General features: G+C 38.9%; 1 protein-coding gene and 1 non-coding gene across 25 annotated transcripts in view; one reads left to right on the forward strand and one right to left on the reverse strand.

Annotated features, from left to right (window-relative positions):
- EIF4G3 (eukaryotic translation initiation factor 4 gamma 3) overlaps nt 1-27,247 on the reverse strand; it is a 352,454-nt gene that overhangs the window by 21,738 nt on the left and 303,469 nt on the right. For all 24 annotated transcript variants that reach the window (XM_030805828.1, XM_030805829.1, XM_030805822.1 and 21 more), the window contains 6 exons: nt 24,861-24,955; nt 22,766-22,859; nt 21,346-21,463; nt 19,042-19,262; nt 17,194-17,309; nt 8,628-8,800 (listed from right to left, as the gene is read on the reverse strand). In XM_030805828.1, the coding sequence (XP_030661688.1) occupies nt 8,628-8,800; nt 17,194-17,309; nt 19,042-19,262; nt 21,346-21,463; nt 22,766-22,859; nt 24,861-24,955 (817 nt within the window). The remainder of the gene's footprint in view (nt 1-8,627; nt 8,801-17,193; nt 17,310-19,041; nt 19,263-21,345; nt 21,464-22,765; nt 22,860-24,860; nt 24,956-27,247) is intronic.
- LOC115833105 lies at nt 9,013-9,073 on the forward strand. The gene has a single exon (XR_004028549.1). It is a non-coding gene; the product is annotated as a U7 small nuclear RNA (small nuclear RNA).

The raw sequence follows: 27,247 nt of genomic DNA on the forward strand, positions 1-27,247 counted from the left end.
TGAAAGCCTTACAGGACAGTCCTGTGAAGTTCTAGGGGAAAAACTATCCATTTAATCCTGCACTATAAAGAATTCACCACAGTTGAATATCATATCCTCTGAGTCAGTCAAAAGCACTGACTAAACACTTACTGTGAAAGACAAAAATCTGTGTCCTTGAGGAATCTTACAATGGGGAAAAAACTGGATGGATATAAAAGAGTCTGGCCACATTACTAACATTATCATCATTATTACATGTTACAAACTGTTCTATCTCTACAGAAAAGCTAATGGTTTCAGGCTTTTGTGCTATGAATTATAAATATTTCTCAATGTCAAGCAAATGGGAATTAAATATAAAACTTGGGAAAATCAAATATAAAATACCAGCACTCTTATGTAGGCTAAAAATCATAGCTATTCATTTGGAAGTATAAACAAACAACTCAAGACTTTGTTAATTATTTCTACATACGATACATTACAAAGTACAAAAGCAAATGAATTTAACTACAGGAGACATACACATAACTGCAAGTCATAAGGAAAGGGAGGAATGAATTGAAGGCCTAAGAGCAGGTGGTAATTGTATGCATGCCCTTTCAGATCTCTACAATTGTAAAACGTGTGCTTTTCCACTGCAGTTCCAGGTTCTAGCCAAAGTATGCCACCCTTTTTTCAGAGGCCTACATCTCACTAAAACTTTTTACTTAAAAAGAGCTACCACAATAGGCAGGGTCACCATTCTGAAGCTGCCATTTCAAAACCGTTTGCAGCTCAGCCATATTATCTAACCCTGGGCTTCATGAATCCTTAATTCCAACTTTCTGACCTCAGAGCTTGTAATTATTTGATGCCGAAGACAGCGTCTGTGCTATGGCAAATAGATGTCAAATAATTGCAGGTTCTCTCATTATGTGCATACTTTTTGGGTTCAGTTAATGTACCACTGATGGAATATAATCTAGCTGGACTCCAGGATTTCTAGGTTAACCACCTGATCCTGCCAACTCATGCTCTGTGGGCTAGCAGCATAAATTAAGCTGTTTAATGGGCCCAAGAGACAACTGTAGCCATGCTGGTCTTTCAGCAGTATACCTGCTGCTATTTTTATCTCATATATTTTATCTCATTACAAATAAAATATACCCATATTCTTGCCTTGGTTTTTTATGCCTTGATCAGTCAGTTCATCATGGGACAGTCCACAGAACACAATCAGTGGTCAAATCTATACTGCTAACAAAAACCTTTTTGGGCTGAACATAGGATTTCCATAGAACAAGCCTGTAAGAAGTTTATTTTTTTTTTCAGGTTTACAGTTCCTACATCCTGTTGCATGATTCTAAAAGAAAAATCTTAAGTGTGCTGAAGCACCTAGGTAATAACTGTCTTTATGTCTTTGCACTACTACATAGCCTATAATAACGCTTTGCACCACACGTATTTTCTAAAAACTGAAAAAATGAAACAGAGCTACATCATACCCTTGCCTCTTGGCATGTAGTGACCATCACAGTCATTAGACTGTCAGGCTTTTCTTTGGGTGGAAGGAAAAAACCACAGCCATTGGACTGAACTTTGGTATGGTCCACGTAGATGAGACTGCAGATAACCCTCCGCCCATTTCAACTACAAAAGCTCCACTTCATTTTATATACTGGGTTTTGGTCTAAAATTTTAATTGAAGAAAGGGATACATGATTAAAAGAAAAATATTTAAAAATTTTAACACAGTAAAGTTCTGATAAGAAATCTTTCAAAAAAGCAAAATAATGCTACCACAATTGAAAGTGGGATTGTCAAAATAACCAGAAAACAAATTACAAAATGGCAGTAGCAACTCCTTATCTATCAATAATTATGTCAAATGTAAATGGATTAAATTTTCCAATGAAAAGACGGAGTGGCTAAATAGATTAAAAAATAAGATCCGGCCAGGTACAATGGCTCATGCCTGTAATCCCAACACTTGAAGAGGTCAAGGCAAGAGGATCAATTGAACCTAGTCGTTGGAGACCAGCCTGCGCACTGTAGGGAGAATTTGTCTCTATAAAAAAATAAAAAAAATTAGCCAGGCATCATGATGCATGGCTGTGGTCCCAACTACCCAGGAGGATTGCTTGAGCTCAGAAGGTAGAGGCTGCAGTGAGCCTTGATTGTGCCACTGCACTCCAGCCTGGGTGAGAGTGTGACTCTCTCTCAAAATTTAAAAAATAAATAAATGAAAAATGAGATCCAACCATATGCTGCTTATAAGAGATTCACTTTACTAGTAAGGACATTCATAGACTGAAAGGAAGAGAAGAAAAAAGATATTTCATGAAAATAGAAATCAAAAGAGGGCAGGGGTAGCTATACTTATACGAGACAAAAAGGACATTAAGTCAAAAACTATAAAAAGAGACAAAGGTCATTATGTAATGATAAAAGAATCAATTTACTAAGAGGATATAACAGTTATAAATACATATGCACCTCAAATTGGAGTACCTACCTAAAAACATAAGGCAATTAATTATCTGAAGGGAAAGATAGACTACAATCCAGCAAGAGTAGGGGATCTCAATACCCTTCTTTAAACAAGGAACAACTCATCTAGACAGAAAATCAGTGAGGAAACACTGGACTTGAATTATACTTTAAACCAAACAAAAATATACAGAACATTCCATTAAACAGCAGCAGAATACATATTCTTCTAAAGTGCAAATAAAACATTCTCCCCAATAGATCATATGTTAGACCACAAAACAAGACTTAACAAATTTAAGAGGACTGAAATCATATCAAGTATCTTTTTGGATCACAATGCAATAAAACTTCAACTCAGTAACAGGAGAAATCTTGGAAAATATCCAAATATGTGAACATTAAACAACATCCTCCTAAACAACCAATAGGTCACAGAAGAAATTAGAAAGGAATTTTTAAAAAATACCTTGAGACAAATGAAAATGGAAACAGAACATACCAACACTTATAGAATGCAGCAAAAGTGCTCCTAAGAGGGAAATGTATAGCAATGAGCATCTATATCAAAAAAGAAAAAAGATCTCAAACAACATACCATTACACATCAAGGAACTAGAAAAAGAAGAACAAACTAAGCCCAACGTAAGCACAGGGAAGGAAATAACAAACACCTCAACAGAAATAAATGAAATAGACACTGAAAAAATGAAAGAAAAAAAATCAATGATACTCGGAGTTGTATTTTTGGAAAAATGAAGAAAATCAAGAAACACTTATCTAGACTAGGAGAAAAGACAGAAGACTCAAAATAAGAAATGAAAGAGGAGATATTACAACTGATACCACAGAAATACAAAGGATCATAAGAAACTACTATGAACAATAAATGGATAATCTAGAAAAAAACAGATAAACTAATAGATATATACAACAAATCAAGACTGAATCATGGCCAGGTGCACTGCCTTAAACCTGTAATCACAGCACTTTGAGAGGCCAAGGCAGAAGGATCATTTGAGTCTAGGAGTGCAAGATCAGCCTGGGCAACATAGTGAGACACCATCTCTACAAAAAATAAAAAATTAACTGAGCACAGTGGCGTGCACCTACTGTTGCAGCTACTTGACAGGTTGAGGTGGGAGGATCACTTGAGCCCAGGAGGTTGAGGTTGCAGTGAGCCACGATGAAGCCACTGCACTCCAACCTGGGTGACAGAGCAAGACCCTATCTCAGAGAGAGAGAAAAAAAGCCCAGGACTAGATGGCTTCACTGCTGAATTCTACCAAACACTTGAAGAAGAACAAATTCTTCTCAAATTCTTCCAAAAAACTGAAGTGGAGAAAATATTTCCCAAGTCATTTTACAAGGTCAGTATGGCAATCCTCCCACCTCAGCTTCCTGAGTAGCTGCAGCTATAGGCACCCATCACCATGCCCAGAGACTTTTTGTATTTTTTGGTAGAGATAGGGTTTCACCATGTTGCCCAGGCTAGTCTCAAACTCCTAGGCTCAAGCAATTTGCCCACTTTGGCCTCCCAAAGTGTTTTTTGTTTTTAAAGATAGGATCTCACTCTGTTGCCCAGGCTGGGGTGCATTGATGCTCTCACAGTTCACTATAGCTTGAACTCCTGGGCTCAAGCAATTTTCCTGCCTCAGCCTCCCAAGTAGCTGTAATTACTGGCACGTGCCACCATGCACAGCTAATTTTTTTGTTAATTTTTTTTAGAGATGGGGTCTTGCTGTGTTGCCCAGGCTGGTCTTGAACTCCTGGCCTTAAGCCATCCTTCCACCTTAGCCTCCCTGGTAGCTGAGATTACAGGTACGAATCACCATGTCCAGCCTACATAGGGTCTTTTACCAATGTAGAATTGCTGTAAGCAGTAATAAAAGTTCCAGGAAAGTAGTCAAGGAAGAGATAAGAATTTCCTCTCTAACAAACATCTCCCAAAGTGAAATATTAATGTATCAATCTTCCTCTAGGGTACATATTTTGTGTCTATTGTCCACTCTAATTTTTACAACCTTGGTCTTCATTTGTTTATTATACTTTCAAAGTCATTCCAATTCTGTGACTAATAGCAAACTGCACTCAACTATATTTACTAGACAGTTTTTAAAAAGAAGTTTTCTGAAATCATGATATAAAAAGACTATCAACACACTGTTTGAAGTGCAGGTACCTATACAATAATGCTTCTACCTATCTACCTACCGACCTAACTAGGGTCATAAAGTATTTAGATTCAAGTCCTGAAAATATCAGGATGATGGCTTGATGTTACCTTTGTGGAGGTATGTTTTACATACAGCAACTATTATGCTCACAGTTGATATAACATCTTGTAAGGAAAATTCCAAAGGACCTAAAAGCTATATTCATAAAGCCTATTTGAAACTTTTGTCTATTTTACTACTTTGCAGCAGTGCATACTCTAAAGAGAACTATAGGGAGAAATGGCAGATTAGTAATTAGCTCACCAGGGACTAGTATACCTGGAGGCTTTCTGCCTTTTTTTTTTTTTTTTTTTTTTGAGAAGGAGTCTCACTCTGTTGCCAGGCTGGAGTGCAGTGGCACAATCTCATTTCACTGCAACCTCTGACTCCCTGGTTCAAGCAATTCTCCTGTCTCAGTCTCCCGAGTAGCTGGGATTATAGGCATGCGCCACTATGCCCAGCTAATTTTTGTATTTTTAGCAGAGATGGGGTTTCACCATGTTAGCCAGGATGGTCTCGATCTCCTGACCTCATGATCCGCCTGCCTCAGCCTCCCAAAGTGCTGGGATTACAGGCGTGAGCCACCGCGCCTGGCTGGCTTTCTGCTTTCTAACCTTCCCAGAGTTACCATTGGCTTGGCGAGCTAGGCAGAGACTGCTTCCCCAACTGTTCAGAAGTTGACATCTAAGCAGTAGCAGCACCCAAAACAGCTGATCTCAGAGGCTCTTCCACAATACTATGGAAGGACAATACTATCTTTGTAGGTTAAGAATAAAGAAGCAAAAGACAGGGTATCTTCATGGCTCCAATGAAATGGCCTCTCTAGACAGTATGAACCATTTATAACTCAGGCTTTAGAAGGGATTGTGAAATTCTGATCTGCTTGCAAGAAAGCTCTTGGTGGACACTGACATGAAGCAATCCCTACATTTCCCTCTTAGAAAAAGGTGGGCACTAAATTGTCAGGCCTCTCCATTTAGAATAAAATAGTACAACTTTTACATGTCTTGGTCTAAGGTCCAAGACTGGTTAGGTCTAAGCATCCAAAGTTAGGCCTGGAGACACTGCACTGCCTCTAGCTGCAGACGGAAGCAGGTATGGTGAAACATGAAGTAATTGCTGAGACACAGAAGTGTTAACCTCATTTTATGTCTAAATAAAAGGTAGTAGTGTGGTAATTACCGCCGGCAACAGCAATTCTAACACCAACAACAAAACTGTAGCCACCATGTCTGGTTATATTTTTTCTTCAGGGAATCCCACAAAGGGAGAAATGCAAATGTCTGAGATATTCTAGAGACTAAGTTAGTATCTCACAAGTTCAGTTATAGCCAATAAAGGTAGACTATGCTTCCAGGCATCTTTATAGATATGAATCAACTTCTGAGTATAGTTTGAAGAGACAGAAAATGGTAAATGATAATTTACCATTATCATTTCCAGAATTTTCTGAGGAATGTAGCATAATATCTGGGTAATAAGTAACTATTTATAAATGGATATCCTCATCACTCCAACAGTATTATTTCTGGGAAATTATAGTTTCAAGTCTGCTGGGAGGACCATATTCAATCTGATTGTGAGGGTGTACATACCTTTATTTGCTCTTACCATTTGCACTGGCTAGTTACTGGACTGAATTGGAGGCTTCTCTTTTAAAACTGGGAAACCATCCTGGCCTTAAAAACCAATAACCACAGCAACTTTTGCCAAAGTTTCTTACTAACTGGTTCAAATGGCCTTAATTCAGAGCAATCTAGCATACTGCTAAAAGAAAACTTTTTTTTTTCCCCAGACATGGTCTCATTCTGTCACCTAGGCTGGAGTGCAGTGGTGTGATCATGGCTTACTGCAGTCTGGACCTCCCAGGTGCAATCCTTCTGCCTCAACCTCCCAAGTAGCTGGGACTATAGGTGCACACCACCATGCCCAGCTAATTTTTGTATTTTTAGTATAGATGGAGTTTCATCATGTTGCCCAGTCTGGTCTTAAACTCCTGGGCTCAAGCGATCTTCCCGCCTCAGCCTTCCAAAGTGCTAGCATTACAGGTGTGAGCCACCATGCCCAGCCTGAAAGAAAACTTTTTTTTTTTTTCCAAGAGGGAGTCTCGCTCTGTCGCCCAGAACGGAGTGCAGTGGCGCAATTTCAGCTCACTGCAACCTCCACCTCCCTGGTTCAAGCGATTCTCTTGCCTCGGTCTCCGGGTAGCTGGGATTACAGGTGCGTGCCACCACACCCGGCTAATTTTTTGTATTTTTAGTAGAGACGGGGTTTCACCATGTTAGCCAGGATGGTCTCGATCTCCTGACCTCGTGATCCACCTGCCTCGGCCTCCCAAAGTGTTGGGATTACAGGTGTGAGCTACGGTGCCCAGCCTAATTTTCATATTTTTAGTAGAGATGGGGTTTCACCATGTTGGTCAGGCTGGTCTCGAACTCCTGACCTCGTGATCTGCCCACCAGAGCCTCCCAAAATACTGAGATTACAGGCGTGAGTCACCACGCCTGGCAAGAAAACTTTTTAATGATCCTAAGGGCAAGTATAAATTTTCTAGGACCTAGAAGACAATGTCATCATTGCTTGCAAAGTCAAATGAATAAATTCAACATGGACTTTTTTGTTTTTTTCAGACTGAGCTAGGTGGAGTGCAGTGGTGCAACCTTGGCTCACTGCAACCTCTGCCTCCCAGGTTCGAGCGATTCTTATGCCTCAGCCTCGCAAGTAGCTGGGATTGCAGGCTTACGCCACCACGTTGGGCTAATTTTTGTATTTTTAGTAGATGTTGGCCATGTTGGCCATGGCTGGTTTCAGACTCCTGATCTCAAGTAATCCACCTGCCTCAGCCTCCCAAAGTGCTGGGATTACAGGTGTGAGCCACTGCACCCAGCCAACAATGACATTTAATGGTTACCTTATTCTAAAAGGATGGCCATATGTGAAATGACTACAGAAAAATATACAGTGGCATTTAATCATACGTGCATTTAATTCATGAGAGTATGAGCTTGGCAAAAAAAAAAAAAAAAAAAGAGGAAAATTACAAGTAGTACAGAATTCTTACTGCCATTTGATTCAATAAGCATATGTCCAGGTGAGGATGAGATGGCAGATGTAAATCCAATGTCCAGACCTTAGGAGATCCTAGTTGCTATTCCCTTAGAGAGTGGGCATCTGTCAGTGCTGGTGTGACTCTGTGTTTATATTTGATACAACATGGCTCCAAACAAAATTTTTTACCAATGCAATTTTCACTTCAAACATTGGTTATACAACCTATGCCTGGGTAAGATTTTGTGGTTGAAGCACAAGGAACCTGATCCATGTACTTGTGATGATGGTATATCACAAATATACCAGAACCTGATCAAATGAGGATTCACCACCAATGATAGGCAGATAGGCAGACCTTATCAAACCATCCATTGACAAGAATCATAATGAAACCAACCTGAAATAGACTAAATCATTAAGAACACCGAGTTACACATCCTTCTCCATGAGGCTAGAGTGGGCACACGAGTGCTTCCTAGCCACAATAACCAGCGTTGATTGAAAGAGTAAGGTTTTCAAATTTAAGACAATTTTTCAGAATTGTTCTCACAAAGAAAAGCTTTTTTCCTCAAAGAACATTTGGGGATCACATGTAAATGGGCTGCTAAAGGCCTCAGAGTTTCCCTGAGGCTAAGGGGTCTCTGTTACCTTACTTACGTCATGGTAGAGATCTAACAATAATATTCAGAAAACCAAAAGATAACCTTTATGCCCTAGCACAATCTATAAAATGCCATCACATCAACCAACGTATCAATATATTAATTGCATCATATCAACATATTACGGTGGATACAATTTTCATCTATGGAAAAAACTAAATACTTAAAAGAGGTAAGTACTTTAAAAATTAACTGGTACCCAAGAGCCTAGTAATTGAATACCACTCTTGAAGAGGATACTGACCCTTTGAAAAAGTCCTGTTTGCTGAGTGTTTCTGACTGTACCAGCTGATAGAGTAGTTGGCCCATGTGATCCCTGGTGATCTGACTCCTTTCCAGGGTGGACTCCACTCCCACTCTCACAAAAACATGTAGTAGGCCCTGGGCATTCAGCTCTTCCACACACTGCATGGCTTCCTGTTCCAACAGCAAAGAAAGGTTTACTCCAAAATCTGGATAGTGTTACCAGAATGTTAAGATAACTTTAAAATCTTTTACTTATAACAGAATCAGTAGAAAGATCCACGAACAGGACAGTTTTCATATATAAGTTTATATTTGTTTAACATAATATATGGCTCAGTAAATTGCAGGCTGATATGGGCAATATTAAAAGTCATACAAAAAAAGGGCATTACAGCCCTTTTCAAATTTGTCTAGTAGATTTTCCGGTTCTTACCAGAGAACTGTTTTTATAAATAAAAAATGATGCATCTTTACAAAGTTAACATGTTTAGTTTAACAATTTTATTAAACATCACTCAAAGGGTGAGTCAAATGTATTTTTCTACATAATATTTACTTATTTTATGATCATTAAAAAAATTGAAAATGGTATATTATGAAATAGAAATTTAATGTCATGATTCAAAAGCTTTAATGTGTCAACAGAGGTTACTGTGTCTGTGTAGGCTAATATTTATGCAATCTTCAGTGAAAAAGGTCTTCCTTCATATGAAAGTTAAATTTAAGTGATATGGTTAGGTTAAGCATTAAAATTCTTTTAGTAAGTTCTTGTGGTATGCTTCTTAATTTGTGCTTGTTAACTGGTGTTTACTGTAGAGTATCCAGCCAAGTCAATATCTTTGGTCTGAAGGGTGAAAGTCGGTCAGCCAGAGTTGCTGATACACCGATAAAGCAGTGTACCTCTCTGCTCTCAGCCACCGGAAATTAGTCTGGTGCCCTGAATTCACAATCTTTTGGTTCAACCTTTGAAGCAAAGTAGCTCTTCCAAGGGGGAGGATGTAGGTAGGAAGGGGGAGGATGTAGGTAGGAAGGGTGATGACCTGATGCAGAAGGGAGAAGGCTCATCTAGGTGTCCCACCACTGCCGCTTTTTCCTCCCTGCTCCTTTATTTAATACCTCCCTCACATTAACTTTTTATCTAACAAAATCTCAAGCCTACAGAAAAATTAAAGAGTCATACAATATACAACTACATATTTTCACTTGGATTTAGATTCATCAATTGTTTTCTGAATGTCCAAGAAATTTACTATAAATAATGTCAATAAAAATAATTGATATATAGTACATATTCAGATTTCCACAACTGTCTCCGAATGTCTAATATAGCTTTTTGTTGTTGCTGAGTCCAGTTGAGAACCCGACTTTACATGTTATGATGTTGTTCAGATTCCTTTAATCTAAAATGGTTCTTTCTCTTTTTTGTCTTTTCATGACATTGCCATTTTTGAAACATTCAAGACAATTATCATGTAAAATGGTTTCTTTTTTCTTTTGAGACAGAGTTTCACTCTTGTCGCCCAGGCTGGAGTGCAATGACGTAATCTTGGCTCACTGAAACCTTTGCCTCCCAGGTTCAAGAGATTCTCCTGCCTCAGTCTCCCAAGTAGCTGGGATTATAGGCATGAGCCACCACGCCTCGCTAATTTTGTATTTTTAGTAGAGACAAGGTTTCTTCATGTTGGCCAGGCAGGTTTCAAACTCCTGACCTCAGGTAATCGCCTGCCTCAGCCTCCCAAAATGCTGGGATTACAGGTGTGAGCCACCGCGCCCGGCTGTAAAATGTTTCTTATATATGCTTTTAACCAACTAATTCCCTTTTGTTTCTGGCCACATCTGTACCTCAAACACAGTCTTAGTTTGTTAAATAAATTACCACTCATCCTTCTTATTTCCCACTTCCAGAATGTTGCTTCTGTCTATTCCCTGGTCTCCTCATCCTTGTGAGTCTTTTAGTTTTTTTTTTTTTTTTTTAAAGAGATAAGGTCTCAGTTACCCAGGCTAGAGTGTAGTGGCATGATTATAGATCACTCCTGCTTCAAATTCTCAGGCTCAGGCAATCCTCCTGTCTCAGCCTCCCAAGTAGCTAGGACTACAGGCATGCCACCATGCCCGGCTAATTTAAAATTTTTTTTTTTGTAAAGATGGATATCTTGCCCAGGCTGGTCTCAAATTCCTGGGCTCAAGTGATCCTCTAGCCTTAGCCTCCGAAAGTGCTGGAATTACAGGTGTGAGCCACCGTACCTGGCCTCTTGTGGGTTTTTTAACCTCATTTTAAGCCAATCAACATCATTGTTATGCCTTTTCAAGAGGACCTGTAAATGAATGCAAATATTCAATCCTCAGGCTGGAAGAGGTGGCTCACACCTGTAATCCCAGCATGTTGGGAGGCCAAGGCGGGCAGATCATTTGAGGTTGAGCAGTTTGAGACCAGCCTGGCCAAGAAGGTGAAATCCCATGTCTACCAAAAATACAAAAATTTGCCGTGTGTAGTGGCACACACCTGTAATCCCAGCCACTCGGGAGGCTGAGGCAGGAAAATCGCTTGAACCTGGGAGGTGGAGGTTGCAGTGAGCTGTAATCACCCCACTGCACTCCAGCCTGGGTGACAGGGTGAGACTCTGTCTCCAAAAAATAAAAAAATAAAAAATAAATAAATAAACATCAATCCTCAGTATTTAAATGGAAGTGATTAACTGTCTTCTAATGGGAATTCATTCACTGTGTTTGCATAAAGGGTCAATTAGCTATATCATGATATATATTTTTTAAACTTTTAAGATCAGGGTACATGTGCAGGATGTGCAGCTTTGCTACATAGGTAAATGTGTGTCATGGGGGTTTGCTGTATGGATTATTTCATCACCCAGATACTAAGCCTAGTATCCATTAGTTATTTTTCCTGATCCTCTCTCTCTCCATCCACCTTCTGTCCTCCAGTAGGCCCCAGTGTGCATTTTTCCCCTCTACGTGTCCATGTGTTCTCATCATTTAGTTTCCACTTATAAGTAAGAACATGAAGTATTTGCTTTTCTGTTCCTGCATTAGTTTGCTAAGGATAATGGCCTCCAGCTCTATCCATGTCCCTGCAAAGGAAAGGGTCTTGGTCCTTTGTATTGCTGTATAATATTTCATGGTGTCTATGTACCACATTTTCTTTATCCACTCTATCGTTGATGGGCATTTAGGTTGATGGCATGTTTTTGCTATTGTAAATACTGCTACAATGAACATACATGTGCATGTGTCTTTATAAGAGAACAATTTATATATCTTTGGGTATATACACAGTAATGGGATTGCTGGGTCAAATGGTATTTCTGTCTCTAGGTCTCTCAGGAATCGCCACAGTGTCTTCCACAATGGTTGAACTAATTTACACTCCAACAGTGTAAAAGTGTTCCTTTTTCTCCACAACCTCGCCACATCTATTATTTTTTGACTTTTTAATAATAGCCATTCTGATTGGTATCAGATGGTATCTCATTGTGGTTTTGATTTGCATTTCTCTAATAATCAGTGATGTTGAGCTTTTTTTCTTGTGATTGTTGGCCACATGTATGTCTTCCTTTGAGTACTGTCTGTTCATGTCCTTTGTCTACTTTTTAGGGTGTGTGTGTGTTTTTCTTGTAAATTTGTTTAAGCTCCTTATAGATGCTGCACATAAGACTTTTGTCGGGGGCCGGGCACAGTAGCTTACGCCTGTAATCCCAGTATTTGGGATGCGGATCACCTGAGGTTAGGAGTTTGAGATCAGCCTGGCCAACATGGCAAAACCCCGTTTCTACTAAAAATACAAAAAATTAGCTGGGTGTGGTGGCGGGCGCCTGTAATCCCAGCTACTCGGGAGGCTGAGGCAGGAGAATCGCTTGAACCCGGGAGGTGGAGGTTGCAGTGAGCCAAGATTGCACCACTGCACTCCAGCCTGGGCGACAAGAGCAACACTCTGTCTCAAACAAAAAACAAAAAACAAAAAAAAGACAACAACAAAAAAAACCTTTGTTGGATGTGTATATTGCAAACATTTCCTCCTATTCTGTAAGTTGTCTGTTTATTCTGCTGATTGACAGTTTATTTTGCTGTGCAGAAGCTCTATAGTTTAATTAGATCCCATTTGTCAATTTTTGCTTTTGTTGCACTGTTTTTGGCATCTTCCTCATGAAATCTTTGCCTGTGCCTATGTCCTGAATGGTATTGTGTAAGTTTACTTCTTCACAGTTTTGAGTTTTATATTTCAATCCATCTTTAGTTGATTTTTGTATATGGTATAAGGAAAGGCTCCAGTTTCAATTTTCCACATACGACTAGCCAGGTATCCCAACACCATTTATTAAAAAGGGAATCCTTTCCCCATTGCTTGTTTTTGTCAGGTTTGTTGAAGATAATTGTAGGTGTGTAGTCTTATTTCTGGGTTCTCTATTCTATTCCACTGGTCTATGTGTCTGTTCTTGTACCATACCATGCTGTTTTGGTTACTGTAGCCCTGTAATATAGTTTGAAGTAGGCTGGGCATGGCGGCTCATGCCTGTAATCCCAGCCCTTTGGGAGGCCAAGGAGGGCAGATCACGAGGTCAGGAGATCAAGACCATCCTGGCTAATACTGTAAAAGCCTGTTTCTACTAAAAGTACAAAAAATTAGCTGGGCGTGGTGGCGGGCACCTGTAGTCTGAGTTACTGGGGAGGCTGAGGCAGGAGAATGGTGTGAACCCAGGAGGCGGAGCTTGCAGTGAGCCGAGATCGTGCCACTGCACTCCAGCCTAGGCAACAGTGCAAGACTCCGTCTCAAGAAAAAAAAAAAAAAAAAAAAAAAAAAAAAAAAAAAAAAAATATATATATATATATATATATATGGTTTGAAGTAGGGCAGTGTGATGCCTCCAGTTTTGTTCTTTTTGCTTATGACTGCCTTGGCTATTTGGGCTCCTTTTTTTGGTTCCATATGAATTTTTAAATACTTTTTTCTAGTTCTTTGTAGAATGTCAACGGTAGTTTAATGGGAATAGCACTGAATCTATAAATTGCTTTGGACAGTATAGCCATTATCATGACAGTGATTCTTCCTATCCATGAGCATGGGACGTTTTTCCAGTTGTTTGTGTCATATCTGATTTCTTTGAATAGTGGTTTATAGTTCTCCTTGTAGAGATCCTTCACTTCCCTTGTTAGCTGTATTCCTAGGTATTTTATTCTTTTTGTGGCAATTGTGAATGAGAGTTCACTGGAGATTTGGCTTTCAGCTTGACTGATGCTAGTGATTTTTGCACATTGACTTTGTATCCTGAGTCTTTGCTGAAGTTGCTTATCAGCTTAATAAGCTTTTGGGCTGAGATGATGGGGTTTTCTAGATACAGGTTCATGTCATCTGCAAACAGGGAGAGTTTGACTTCCTCTCTTCCTATTTGAATATGCTTTCTTTCTCTAGCCTCATTACCCTGGCCAGTACTACGTTGAATAGGAGTGGTGAGAGACGGCATTCTTGTCTTGCGCTGGTTTTCAAGGGTAATACTCCCAGCTATATCATGATACTCACAGTGTCATAGCAGTTCATAACCTTGCCCTTCCATCATGGTTTACTTCTTTTTGTCTTTGAGCTTTTAGTTGAAATGATACTTCCTGTCTTCCCTGACTCCATCACATCATATAATTTTAGCTTTTGGCACTGAAAACATTTTTTTGGTAGCTACTGTTTATTTATTAATTTGCTACCTATCTTTAGGGCCAGACTTGCCTGTATCTCCCCACTGGAATGTAAGCTCCATGGAAGCAGATTTTGTTGTTCACTACAAATATGGTATACCCAGTCATAACCCCTAAAATGCGGCTAGCACACTTAGGTATTCAATAAATATATAGCATAGAGGCTAAAACATGCACGGTGGAGTCAGACAGAGGTATGTTTGAACCCTGGCTCTGCCACTTACTACTGTAGAGCTTAGGAGTTTAATTTAACCTCTTGGGCTTAATTTTTTAGTTACCGTGAGGAAATGTATATAAAATATATATATATATATATAAGAACTTGGCGCAGTGCCAGGCACAAAATAAACCCTCAATAAATATTAATTTGAATTACTGTTAAAAATAATAGCACCTACTAGGAAGATATTTGGAAAAAAAAATTTTAAGATCAGCTCTTTAAGTCTTTAGCCTGACACACTAATACCCTAAAGGTAATGAGATAAAGCATTTTCTCCTATGAAGCTAGAAACTTAGCTTTGAATCGTCAATCTGGCACTTATTAGCAGTAAGATTTTGAACAAGTTGCTTTACATCTTTGCCCTCAGTTTCCTTATCTGAAAAATGGGTATGATAATAACATCAACTTCAGGAGAATGTTACGAGGACGATACAAACTAATACATACCGAATATGTACAACAGCACCCAACGCAGAGTAAGTCCTCAGTAAATGCCCAATGTTAATACCTGGTTCTTTTTTTTTTTTTTTTTTTTTTTTTAACCATATTGCAGGCACAGCTGCTCTGTACACTGCCCAATGAAATTCTAAAGATACAACGATTCTGCCCCTTCTGTATTGCAAGCCTGGCCCAGGGCTCATGATTCTCCAAAGAGTCCTCTTATTGTACTCTTTAGGTGTTACTAAGGTCTTTTTCTCCCTATACCTCCAGTTCATCACAGGATCATATTTTTCCCCTTTTAAAGGGTTATTCATCGACCTTGTACATCCTTCAAATTACATCTGAAGCCAATCTCCACTGTTTTCTTCCTTACTGTCTTGGCATTTCATCTTTCTTGGCCATTCTAATTTTTTTGCAATTCGTTCACATTTCCCTACTTCCATCCAAGAAAAAGGCTATGCTGCCAATTTATAAGAATACTCCTAATTTTCCAGGAAGCTAACTGATGAATCACAGTACATCAGGTTTATTCTTTGACTATTTCCAGTTAATGTTCATTTACTTTGGTACATTTCCAACAGTTTCTGCAAAGCACTCATCTCTACCTCACTCATCATCAAAAACTTCCTTCTACTTCTTCTGAATTTTGAACAATTTCAGAGGCTTGAAGGCTTTACAAGATTGAACTACAGATAACCAAGGTGATTTTTGTATATAGAAAACAGATGATGATTACACTGTTAAGAAAACAAGTAATATTTTCTGGTTTTTTTTTTTTTGAGACAGTCTCACTCTGTCACCCAGGATGGAATGCAGTGGGATGATCTCGGCTCACTGCAACCTCTGCCTCCTGGGCTTCAAGTGATCCTCCCATCTCAGCCTCCTGAGTAGCTGGCACTACAGATGTGTGCCACCACACCCAGCTAATTTTTGTATTTTTTGCAGAGATGGGGCTTTTATCATGTTGCCCAGGCTGGTCTCAAACTCCTGAGCTTAAGTGATCCTCCTGCCTCAGCTCCCAAGGTGCTGGGATTACAGGCATGAGTCACTGCACCCGGCCAAGAAAACAAGTAATCTTGAAAGAATTTTTAATAATATAGTGCCAAAGCAGCAGAAGTAGTTAATATACCTGACAAGTATTTTAACAGATAAGACTGTTTTAACAGATTAGCCTTTCCTGACCTCACATCACTTAATTAGATCCCATTAACGGATTTCTCCTAAGACCTATAGGTCTACTAGTATTTATCATAACTACAGTTAAGTAACTGCTAGTGGAGTTATTTGTTTATGGTTTGTCTCTGCCACTAGACTATAGGGCTCATGAGGTCAGGTAGAAATGTCTTATTCACTACTATCTCAAAATGAAGATTAAAGAGAAGGTAAGGGTTAAGGAAGGGCAAATTCAAGGCCTTGTCTTGAAATCTCTGGCTTAGGCTGTCTGACCTGGCACATTGCTTGTTTCTTTATGCCTCAGTTTTATGAAATAAAAAAAAAGTAATGCTGGCCATATGTCAAGATTAATATGAGAATGATGATAGAATGATTATAAAGACCATGACAGGCTGGGCGTGGTGGCTCACACCTGTAATCCCAGCACTTTGGGAGTCCGAGGTGGGTGGATCATTTGAGGTCAGGAGTTCGAGATCAGCCCGGCCAAAATGGTGAAACCCCACCTCTACTAAAAATACAAAAATTAGCTGGGCATGTGACAGGCACTTGTAGTCCCAGCTACTTGGGAGGCTGAGGTAGGAGAATTGCTTGAACTTGGGAGGCAGAGGTTGCAGTGAGCTGAGATCATGCCACTGTACTCCAGCCTGGGCAACACAGCAAGACTCTGTCTCAAAAAAAAAAAAAAAAAAAAAAAAAAGACCATGACAGCTATATACAGGGTGCCAGAAATGCTTCATAATGATAATGTGTTGTTTTTGTTCCTTAATATAGAAGTCAATTTGGTTTTCCCTTAGTGGGGATGGACTGGTACTCATTCTCTCTGCCCACCACTCTATGTTGTAAATTATAGTATCAAATTAAAAGAGAGTACTTGGCAGAAATGCATCAGCGTTAAGCAAACTGAATTGTGTAGGACTTGGATTACTCAACCTAAGTCTTATCAGTTCACAATGACACCTGATTTAGACCAGAACCAAGTTATTATACACCGTCAAAGGACTTTCTGTGTGTTTTTTTTTTTAATCTCATTTACCTTAAAATCATTAATGTGTAGAAATTCATCAATGATAGATTTGGACTTCCTCTCCAGTTCCTCTTCTGATAATGCAGCCTTGTCATGAGCTGACATTGCTGAAATTTCTGGTTTTGCTATTTGTGAGGCCCCCCCAAAAAAAAGTAAAAATAATAAAAATTACTATTAAAATAGTGAGATTATGGTTGACAATATTATGTGCTATTACATTATTTTAATAGCTACAAGACATTTAATAGATAAAAACAGAATACAGAAACCTTTTGTTTTAGAATAGATTTGCACTAAGTAACTTTATAATCTACAATAACAATGAACAAGATTTAGGAACATGATAAACTTTCCTAATTAAAGCTTTTTTGTTCCTTTCTGTATTATGATTGCCCCCCATTGCTTCGAAGATGAAGAGTACATGAGGTCTTCACAATCCTGCACAGGTCAGGGCCCTGCTCGCTACTAAGCTTGAGCCACACTGATCTTGGGCAGCTACTTGAACAAACCATGGCTATTCCTACTACAGCTTTGCTCATAGTAATCCTGTCTAAAGTGCTCTTTCCCTTTGTTTCACACCCATCCCTGCCTACAAACCTGTTTCATTCCTACTGGTCCTTAGGATGAAGGAAACCTCCCCTTGCCCCTATTCTACATAGCTCCTTGGTACCAGATAGTTCTAAGTATTCTCTTAGAACTAAATTCCTTCCTTCATAGCACCTTTCTCAGTTTGTGTCTTTCGTGGAATTACCAAAAAAGGTCTTTCTGACTCAGCAGACTGAAGGCCGAGAACAGGGATCAAGGGCCTCACACTCACTGTGCATCTGGTAAATGTACAAATGAACCAGACAATAAAAACACATAGGGAAGCTGTGCTACATTATTCACTACACACAAGATATTTTCATGTCCTATCCTGTTATATTTCAAAAGTATTTAGCACGGATTTAAAAAAGCCACATGTCCCTAAAGCTGTATTATCTAAAGTTACACCAACTGGGAGAAGACACTTCAATCTGTCTCTGAGATCCATTTAGGGACTACAGTTAAGAGAAACAATTTAAATAGTGAAACAAATTAGAAAGCTATATAAATACTAAAAACAACTGGTATTACTTCATGATTAATATTTAAAAGAGGCTGAAAATAATCTTCAATTTAAACTGTTTTCCACTGCTATATTCATCATCACAACATTTAATACTTTTTGAAAACCTTGTATTTATCAGGTAATGTTCTAAGTGTTTACATGTATTAACTTATTTAATTTTCATAATATCCTGAAAAGGTAGGTACAACTTATCCCCATTTAACAGATAAGGAAACTGAAACACAGGTTAAATACATGAAGCAATTTTTAGAGCATTATCTGAGCAAGTCCTCTAAGTATATACATGCTAAATGCATACAAAAACAACAGGTTACCAAGGAAGATGAAGGCAACTAAAGATAACCTAATACCTTCTCTTTGGTTTGTCTTGCAGTGGCTCAATAATGAGAATTTTCACACATTTGAGGAGCTCTACACAGCATACACAATCTAACAGCAACGTCAAGTGTGGGATGTTACAGGGACTTGTAAGAAATTCAGATTGCTTAAAATACAGCAGGAGGACATCCTCACCATAACATTTAATAGAGAAAGGAGAAAATTTACAAACTGTTGAGCTAAGACATACCTAGGGAATGAGAACTGTTAATAAAACTATGAAGTGCCCTTTAACTCTTCAGATGCTGGTATGTGTTGCTATTATGTGTTGATTCTAAAATCTACTCAGGTACAGTCTCTTTTTTATTTTTCCTTCCAAATTTAAAACCCAAATCTGCATCTGCATCTGTTTAAGCCAAGTCTCTCACCTGACTCCCTTGTTTTATTTCGCTCGGCCTCAGTGCTGTTCCTCTCCACATCCACACCTCCTGTGAGCTGCTTCACGGTCTCCAGCATCTCTCTCCGCTGCTCTTCTTGAGACTGATTGTCTAGCAGGTCTTTACTGCTGCCACCCCTCATGAAAGTATTTGGCCGAGCTGTTGCAGATGGAAGGGGCTTGTCATTCTTCTCCCTGCCCACACTTCCACGACTTAAAAGACAAAACAACACTTTTCAAAGGAAAGACAAGGCCATGTCCCCTACATATTCAAATTATAAAATAACACTAAGACTTTCTGAAAGTATACAGAATTTTTCACAGATAACATTAGATGTGTGAAACACCAATTATATTTCAAAGTTTAATTATTCAACAAACAAGTAAAAGAGTGCTTTAAAGGGAATATTTATTAAGATGTTTTAACTTTTTTCTCTGAAGGCATACTACTTAATACTTTAAAATGTCAGTGGTGGCCGGGCATGGTGGCTCACACCTGTAATCCCAGCACTTTGGGAGGCTGAGCAGGGCAGATTACTTGAGGTCAGGAGTTCAAGACCAGCCTGGCCAACATGGTGAAACGGTGTTTCTACTAAAGATACAAAAATTAGCCGGGTTTGGTGGCGGGCGCCTGTAATCCCAGCTACTTGGGAGGCTGAGGTATGAGACTTGCCTGAAACTGCGAGGAGGAAGTAGCAGTGAGCCAAGATTGCGCCACTGCACTCCAGCCTGGGCGACAGTGAGACTCTGTCCCAAAAAAAGTCAGTGATAATTTTGGTAATTTCTTTTTTTCTTTTTTGAGATGGAGTTTTACTCTTGTTGCCCAGGCTGGAGTGCAACGGCATAATCTCGGCTCACTGCAACCTCCGCCTATGGGTTCAAGTGATTCTCTTGCCTCAACCTCCTGAGTAGCCGGGATTACAAACAGGGTTTCTCCATGTTGGTCGGGCCGGTCTCGAACTCCCAACCTCAGGTGATCTGCCCACCTCGGCCTCCCAAACTGCTGGGATTACAGGCGTGAGCCACCATGCCCGGCCTTAATTTTGGCAATTTCTTATTTTAGTTTTAAAAAATCTTTCAGGAATAAAGAAGACAATGATAAAAGTATGAGTTACATAAATGAAAGGGAAACAAATATTATAAGAACATGGTATCACTATCTTAGAAATTATACAATGATACCTTTTTATTTAGAAACTTCAAACATATGGAAAATATTTGAGAATCAAGTAGAAGCTGTCTTGGATTAGCTAACACCATATATTTTATTCCTTTTAAGAGAGACTCTCCATATTTCCTGATTTTGCCTTCTTTTAGACAATTCTAACCAGCTGAGCAAACAGTTCATTGGCCCGTGGCAGACCAGAAGCAGCAAATTATAAGGGAAAGGGAGAGACAGGCAGGAAAATGGTCTAACTATTGTGAAAGAACGTACACAAGTGCTTAGGAAGCAGAACCATTAGGGGACATTTATGACAGGGCAAAGCGCCACAAGTGATACTCAATGACAACCTGAATCGTCATGAAAAGCTGGCTTGTGCTAAGTATACTTTGTTTCAGTAGAAGTCAAGGGAATAAGAACACAGCTTACAAAGTCTACCTAATCAAACTTATTACAATAATAATAATAAAAAGCCGGATGGGAGGATCACTTGAGACCAGGAGTTCAATGCCAGCCTGGGCAACATAGCAAGATGCCATCTCTAAAAAATAATAAATAAATAAAAAAGTTTTAGAGCTTAAAGAAACTTCAGTTCTGAAAGTGCTTATGTAAAAAATGTTATTTTTTGTGACTGCATTACAGGATCCCCATTCATTGTATGTAAACCAGCCAACAGGATACTTGACTGTATCAATCCTAGAAAAGCAAAAGTAGAAAGATAGTGAAATATGGAGACTAGCAAAAACTGAAGGACAACCTCAAATATAACATGAAGAAGAGTGTGACAGAGAAATGTATGGGTGGATTGTCATGTTCTTTAATTCCCATGGTTGAGAATGCTAGGTCCTTCTAGAACATCTGGAGGATTAGCTTGGGAAGCCCCTAGACATGCCTCCAGGGCTGTTTGGGTGGGCCTAGCTTTCTTAAGAATCCCTTCCCTCCATTCCATCCCAAATCCACCACCCAATTATGTTCCTATCTTAGAAATTATAGTGTGTGAAAATTAAAGAAATAAACTTTAGGAATAAAAGTAATGTATCCATAAGGATTACTATCAAAACCCTTGTTCCTATCTTGCCACACATACTGGCAAGCTGGCCAGCCTTGAGTAGACATAAAAAGCAAGGTTCTCACCTAGTTAAGGTCCTTCGGGAATCAAACTCTACAGGCGTGGATGGCGTAGACCCTGAGGGTGCTGGAGGTTGCAGGGCAGAGAATCTGTTTAAACTGGAAGCACTTGACCGTAAGGCATCTACACGTGGAGGATTTAGAAAAAAATACAAATCACATGACTAAAATGCAAATAATCAGTCATCTGCATCCCTAGGTGAGGCCTAAGACCAGGCATTCCTAACAAGCTTAGGTGATGTCCATCTCCTGGTCCCTCTACCATATTCTAAGAAGCAAAGTGTTAGAGGGAATATGCATATAATAGAGTTTAGAAGTCTTTATTTATTACAACTATTGGTTCCTTTAAAAACACAGTAAACAGGGGTGGGAGTGGCAAATAGGAGGAGGAAGGCAAGCGAAAACAGAACAAAACTTTAACAAAGCTAACCAACACAAACGCTCCAATCTCATTTGTGCACAAATATGCATGTGGGTTTTACTGAATAATGACATTTTTTAAAATTTAAAGAAAAAAAGGTTGAAATTACTCAGTAGAAGGGACATACGGGAAGTAGGTTAACACTGAATTTTTTGTTCTTTCCATTGGGCTTCCTCAGCTAGTAAGATGTGTTCGTGATGATCTAAATATCTTTGGTCCTGAGGTCAAATCTCTCAAAATCTGATTTTTGAAAAAGATTTTGAACAATGTTTCTTTATTCTTTTACAACTCCCTAAAATTATAGTAAATGCTCTGCATATTAAGATTCTTTTATCAGCATAATGAGTTTCCCTTTTAATTTGGGGTCCCAGTAATTTCTCTAGCTATATTAAATTTGTGAACAACAACAAAAAGAGAACCTAAAAAAATTAAGGTCTTAGCAGCTGAGTGTGGCTCATAACTGTAATCCCAGCACTCAGGAGGCCAAGGTGGGAGGATCACTGCAGCCCAGGAGTGCAAGACTAGCCTAGGCAACACAGTGAGACTCCATCTCTACAAAAAAAAAAAAAAATCACCCAGGTGTGATGGCGTGCGCCTGTAGTCCCAGCTACTCAGGAGACTGAGACAGGAAGATTGCTTGAACCTAGGTGGTTGAGGCTGTGGTGAGTTGAGATCATGCCACTACACTCCAGCCTGGGTGACAGAGCGGGATCCTGTCTCAAAAAATATGTATAAATAAATAAATAAATAAACAAACAAACAAACAAACAAAGGTCTTAATTAAATAGTCTAAATGAATGAATTGAAATTAAAAAAATACTTAAAATTATTTAAGGATCCTGAGAAAGGATCTATGTTGAAAGGAAAGGGCTACCAATAAAATTTTAGGCATGATTAGTCTACAGATCTTTCCCAAAAACCAACATTCGGTGACTATGGGAATGCTCTGTGAGGCGAATGCTAACAAGCCACAGCCAGGTTTGAGAAGGGACACTGCACACTTACCAGTCTCACTTGCCTTTGCTCCACCACTGCTGCCTTTTCCCCAGCTGCCTAGCTGTGCTTTAGGTACCAGCTGAATTTTTTCATCAATTGTAGGCTGTAACATAAGGGACCACAAGTCAATTACAGGAAATATTCTAGAAGAATAGTTTTTCTTTTATTTTTTTCTTCTTCAGTGAAGTAGAACCAATTTTAGCAACAAAAATTTGTTTGGAATGCCAACTTAATAGAAACAGAAATTGGAGCTGTTCTCATTAAACTGGGATCCATGTGGCCCCTGAAGCACTTCCTTGGACTCCAGTTTCCATAAAAAACTGTTTGGTCTAGAGAATGCATCCAGGTCTTCCTGTTTAAGATGGTTTATGAATTTGCTAACTGTAATAAGCAGTTTCTAATCATTCTTCTCGTACAATACCCATTAATTTTAAAAATAAAAAAATACAAATACTACAAAATTAATTCATTAGTGTCTTTACATGACTGTCGGAAAATAGATCAACAGACACAACAATTTCATGTTGGCTAGAGATAGGCGGTGGGATGTGAATATTCAATAAAGAATAAGAAAAAAGAGATTGGAATGTTAGGCAGGGAGCATAGGAAGTTAAGGTGCCTGATATCTCATGTTTAATCTTCCAAGCACAACTTTACTACAAGTGAAATAAAATTACGCTGTAATGCATATTATTTTAAAATACATATAACATAAAAGCTGTAATGTAGCTCTTTGTAAAAAAGGTATTTCTATGTTCTGACAGCTCATAATATATATGTTGCTATGCTATGTAACATGCTTTCACACAAACCTCTCCCAATTAACAATAAATATGTTTAATGGTTTTGTTCTAGGATACCCATGTATAGTACCTCCAGTATAACTATCTGAATACACAAAGTTCATTAACAATTTACATACTTAAAAATATTAAGGTAGTAATGTTGGAGGTTTGATACTAACACTGTTTTTATAGTATCCAAGCACAGAAAGCATAATATTTAAAAATACAAATGTTGTTATTAAATACACATTTTTCAAAATGCTGGAGGACTTCTTTAAACATAAACTTTTGGTTAAAACTGTCTCTAGATGGAAATGGAGATGGGTAAGACTCCAATTGTATTCAGCAATGGAATTCCTGCTCTGAGATATAAACAACTAGAAGAAAGTACCAAGATCTTGGAGAAAAGGATCCTAGCTAATTACATTAAGAGAGATTGAGAAAGAGAATTTTCTATCATGAAGCAAAGCTTTGACAAAACTGTGAAGATGCAAATGACAGCCCATTTTATTCCAATTTTCTTAAAGACTTTTATTAATACTTCTTGTCAGTTATCTTCTTTCATGTAGTATTTTCACATTAGTTTTGACTGTCTTCAGTATTTTGCTAGCAGGGTGCCAATTTTCAGAACTATGGAAAGTATAAGGATCAAACTAGACTTGCAAATGATTTGGAAAACCCACTGGACTTTAGAAGTTTCCACTCTTATCATATTTAATTCTGCTTTCTCTACATTCTCCAAAGTTCTTCATCCTACTTATAATGATCAACTTTTACTGCTGAAAATATCTGCTAGAGAAAGTTTTTTCCTCTTACTGCCCACAGACTCTCAAGAGAGGAAAGCAGACAGTCTATTAAAACCTTATTACAGAATGATTTCTAGTAGGCCCTCTGTGGTTTCCTTTAGGCCTTAGATAAGGCAAATCTTTCATGGTTAGGTTTAAACAGATGATTGCTTTTTTCCCCAGAGCTACGGATACATTGTGTAAAAGCCTGCAATTGACTTAGGCTTCTAAAGTATCTTTGTTATTACCTCTTCTATATTAAGCATCTTATGTCTAAGAAGTAACCTAGTCTTTTCCTCTTTAGTAAATCCTTATAGAAGTAGAAATGAGTTTGCAGAATACATTGATCAATAGTAACTTGAAGAAAAATGCATTAAAAAATAACTACCCCATGGATTTGCAATATTGCTGTTTTACATTAATAAGTACTTTTGAGACTCACGTTTTGCAACTAGTGTAAATAAATTGTGTGTTTTTTTTAATATCAAAGGCATCAAAGGAGAGCGTAAATTGTACTTTAAATGTCAGATTCACCTTAGTGATTTTTAGGAATTTTGAGGGGTCCAGTACCCGACTGTTCTTGGCCCCTTGTACAGTGTTCCACCCACCTTCGTCCACTCTCTGGACACCTGCAGGGAGAACAGAGTGTGAGTCTCTAATCTGTTTCAAGTCAGTTTGACAGTGAAAGAGTGAGCAATATTTTCATCAAAACCAAGGAGAAAGACAATAGAAGCTGTTAAAGCATTGATGACTATATCTTAATCCCACGGCAGGAAAATATAAGCAGAAGCACCCTGTAACAGCAGAAGCACTGCTTATTTTGGATCATCCATGAAACGTTACTGACCTAGAAACAAACAACTGACACAAATGAATATCTGGTGCTGGAGAAGGCAGGGCTAAATCCAGTATTCACAGAATTAATGACTAGAACACTTTGGGAGAAGTCAGATGGAAATTACTTATTCTAAAGTATATTGTATTTAATGGGGTCAAATGACAGAAGTATGCTTTGAGTATTTCCCAAATCTGCTTCTCCAACATTTCAGCTCCTCAGGTGGAAAACCTTGACTCCTCTTTCACACTTCACATCCAATTTTTGTCAGTAAACCTTGTCAGTTAAACCTATACAATACATTCAGAATCTACTACCAACATCAACGTTTTGTTTAAGCCACCAACACCCCTTTCCTAGATTACTGTAGAGACGTGTTTTGGCCTTCCTGCTTCTACCTTCAGCTGTGCTCATCATGGCAGCCAGTGTGATCCTAGTAAAGTACAAAATTCTGTCACTTTTTTGTTCAAAACACTTCTGATATCTTTCTATCTCATTCAGAGAAAAAGAGAAGATTCCTTACAAATGGCCTCTAAATAATCTGGCTCCTGCTGCCTCTAAGTCCCCATCTTCTACCACTCTCCCCATCAGGCCCTTCTTAGGTTCAGCTGCACTGGCCCCCTTGCTATTCCTTGAAAATGCTGCTTCAGGGTCTTTGTACTTACTACTCCCTTTGCCTAAAAGTCTCTTTCCCCAGATTTCCACATGATTTAATGCCCTCACTTGCTTCAGGTCTTTGCTCAAACAATACCAACTTTTATAGTTTCCCCAATTTTCCTGTTTAAAACTGCACCCTACTCACCAAGATTTGCACTCCCTAGTCCATTCTCCCTTCTTTGTTTCTCTGCAAATTTATTTGACAAATGATACATTTTATTTAAGTATTTATTATTTATTGTCTCCTCTCTCCCCTCTACCATAAGATGTAAGCCGCATGACGGAAGGGACTTTGAGTGCCTTGTTAAGTGATAAACAATAAATACTTGCTGAATGAGGGCCGGGCATGGTGGCTCACGCCTGTAATCTCAGCACTTTGGGAGGCCGAGGCGGGTGGATCACAAGGTCAGGAGTTCAAGACCAGCCTGGCCAAGATGGTGAAACCCCATCTCTACTAAAAATACAAAAAAATTAGCCAGGCATGGTGGTGGGCGCCTGTAATCCCAGCCACTCGGGAGGCTGAGGCAGAGAACTGCTTGAATCCGGGAGGCAGAGGTTGCAGTGAGCAGAGATCGCGCCACTGCACTCCAGCCTGTGTGACAGAGTGAGACTCGTCTCAAAAAAAAAAAAAAAAGAAAAACAAAATACTTGCTGAATGAATTAATAAATTGAAAGATCACCGAACTGTCTATCCAAAAGCTTTTCTGGTCCTAACATACATCTTGATTTTCTCTGTGCTATCTGATATTACCGATCATAAACAGACTTGCTTCTTCCCTGTCTCTATGACACCTGTATCTTAGTCCTTTCTCTCCACTTGTCTGTCACTTTTCCAAGAGTTCTTTTCTTCCTTTAGTCATATGTGAATATCCTCCATGAATTAGGCTTTGATATCTTCTCCTTTTCCCGCTCAATCAGGTCCAATAATAAATAAAAGTTATTACCCAAAAGGCACTGCACTACGTACTAGAGTGAGGAAGCTAAGTGTGGTGTCTCAAGAAACTTAAACGTAAACTTTCTTCCCTGCAGAATTCATCTCTCCTAACAACTTCACTATGAGCTCTACTGTGTCTGTGACAATAACTAATGGTTACTGAGTATTTACTATAAGCCAGAAAATTATCATTTCCCTCTGAAAAAGGTTTTACTAAGTTCCTAAACTTAGTAAATGGACTATTGTCTCAGGTTTAAAATGCTTTCTACTTCATCTTCCACTTTTTTTGCATGTCTCTATTTTTGTTTTGTTTTGTTTTGAGATGTAGTCTCACTCTGTTCCCCAGGCTGGAGTGCAGTGGCGCGATCACAGCTCACTGCAACCTCCACCTCCCGGGTTCAAGTGATTCTCCTGCCTCAACCTCCTGAGTAGCTGGGACTACAGGCACACATCACTACGTCCAGCAAATTTTTTAGTAGAGACGGGGTTTCACCA

The sequence above is a fragment of the Nomascus leucogenys genome, chromosome 24 (genome assembly GCF_006542625.1).
Source record: "Nomascus leucogenys isolate Asia chromosome 24, Asia_NLE_v1, whole genome shotgun sequence".
In the NCBI taxonomy this organism is placed as follows: Eukaryota; Metazoa; Chordata; class Mammalia; order Primates; family Hylobatidae; genus Nomascus; species Nomascus leucogenys.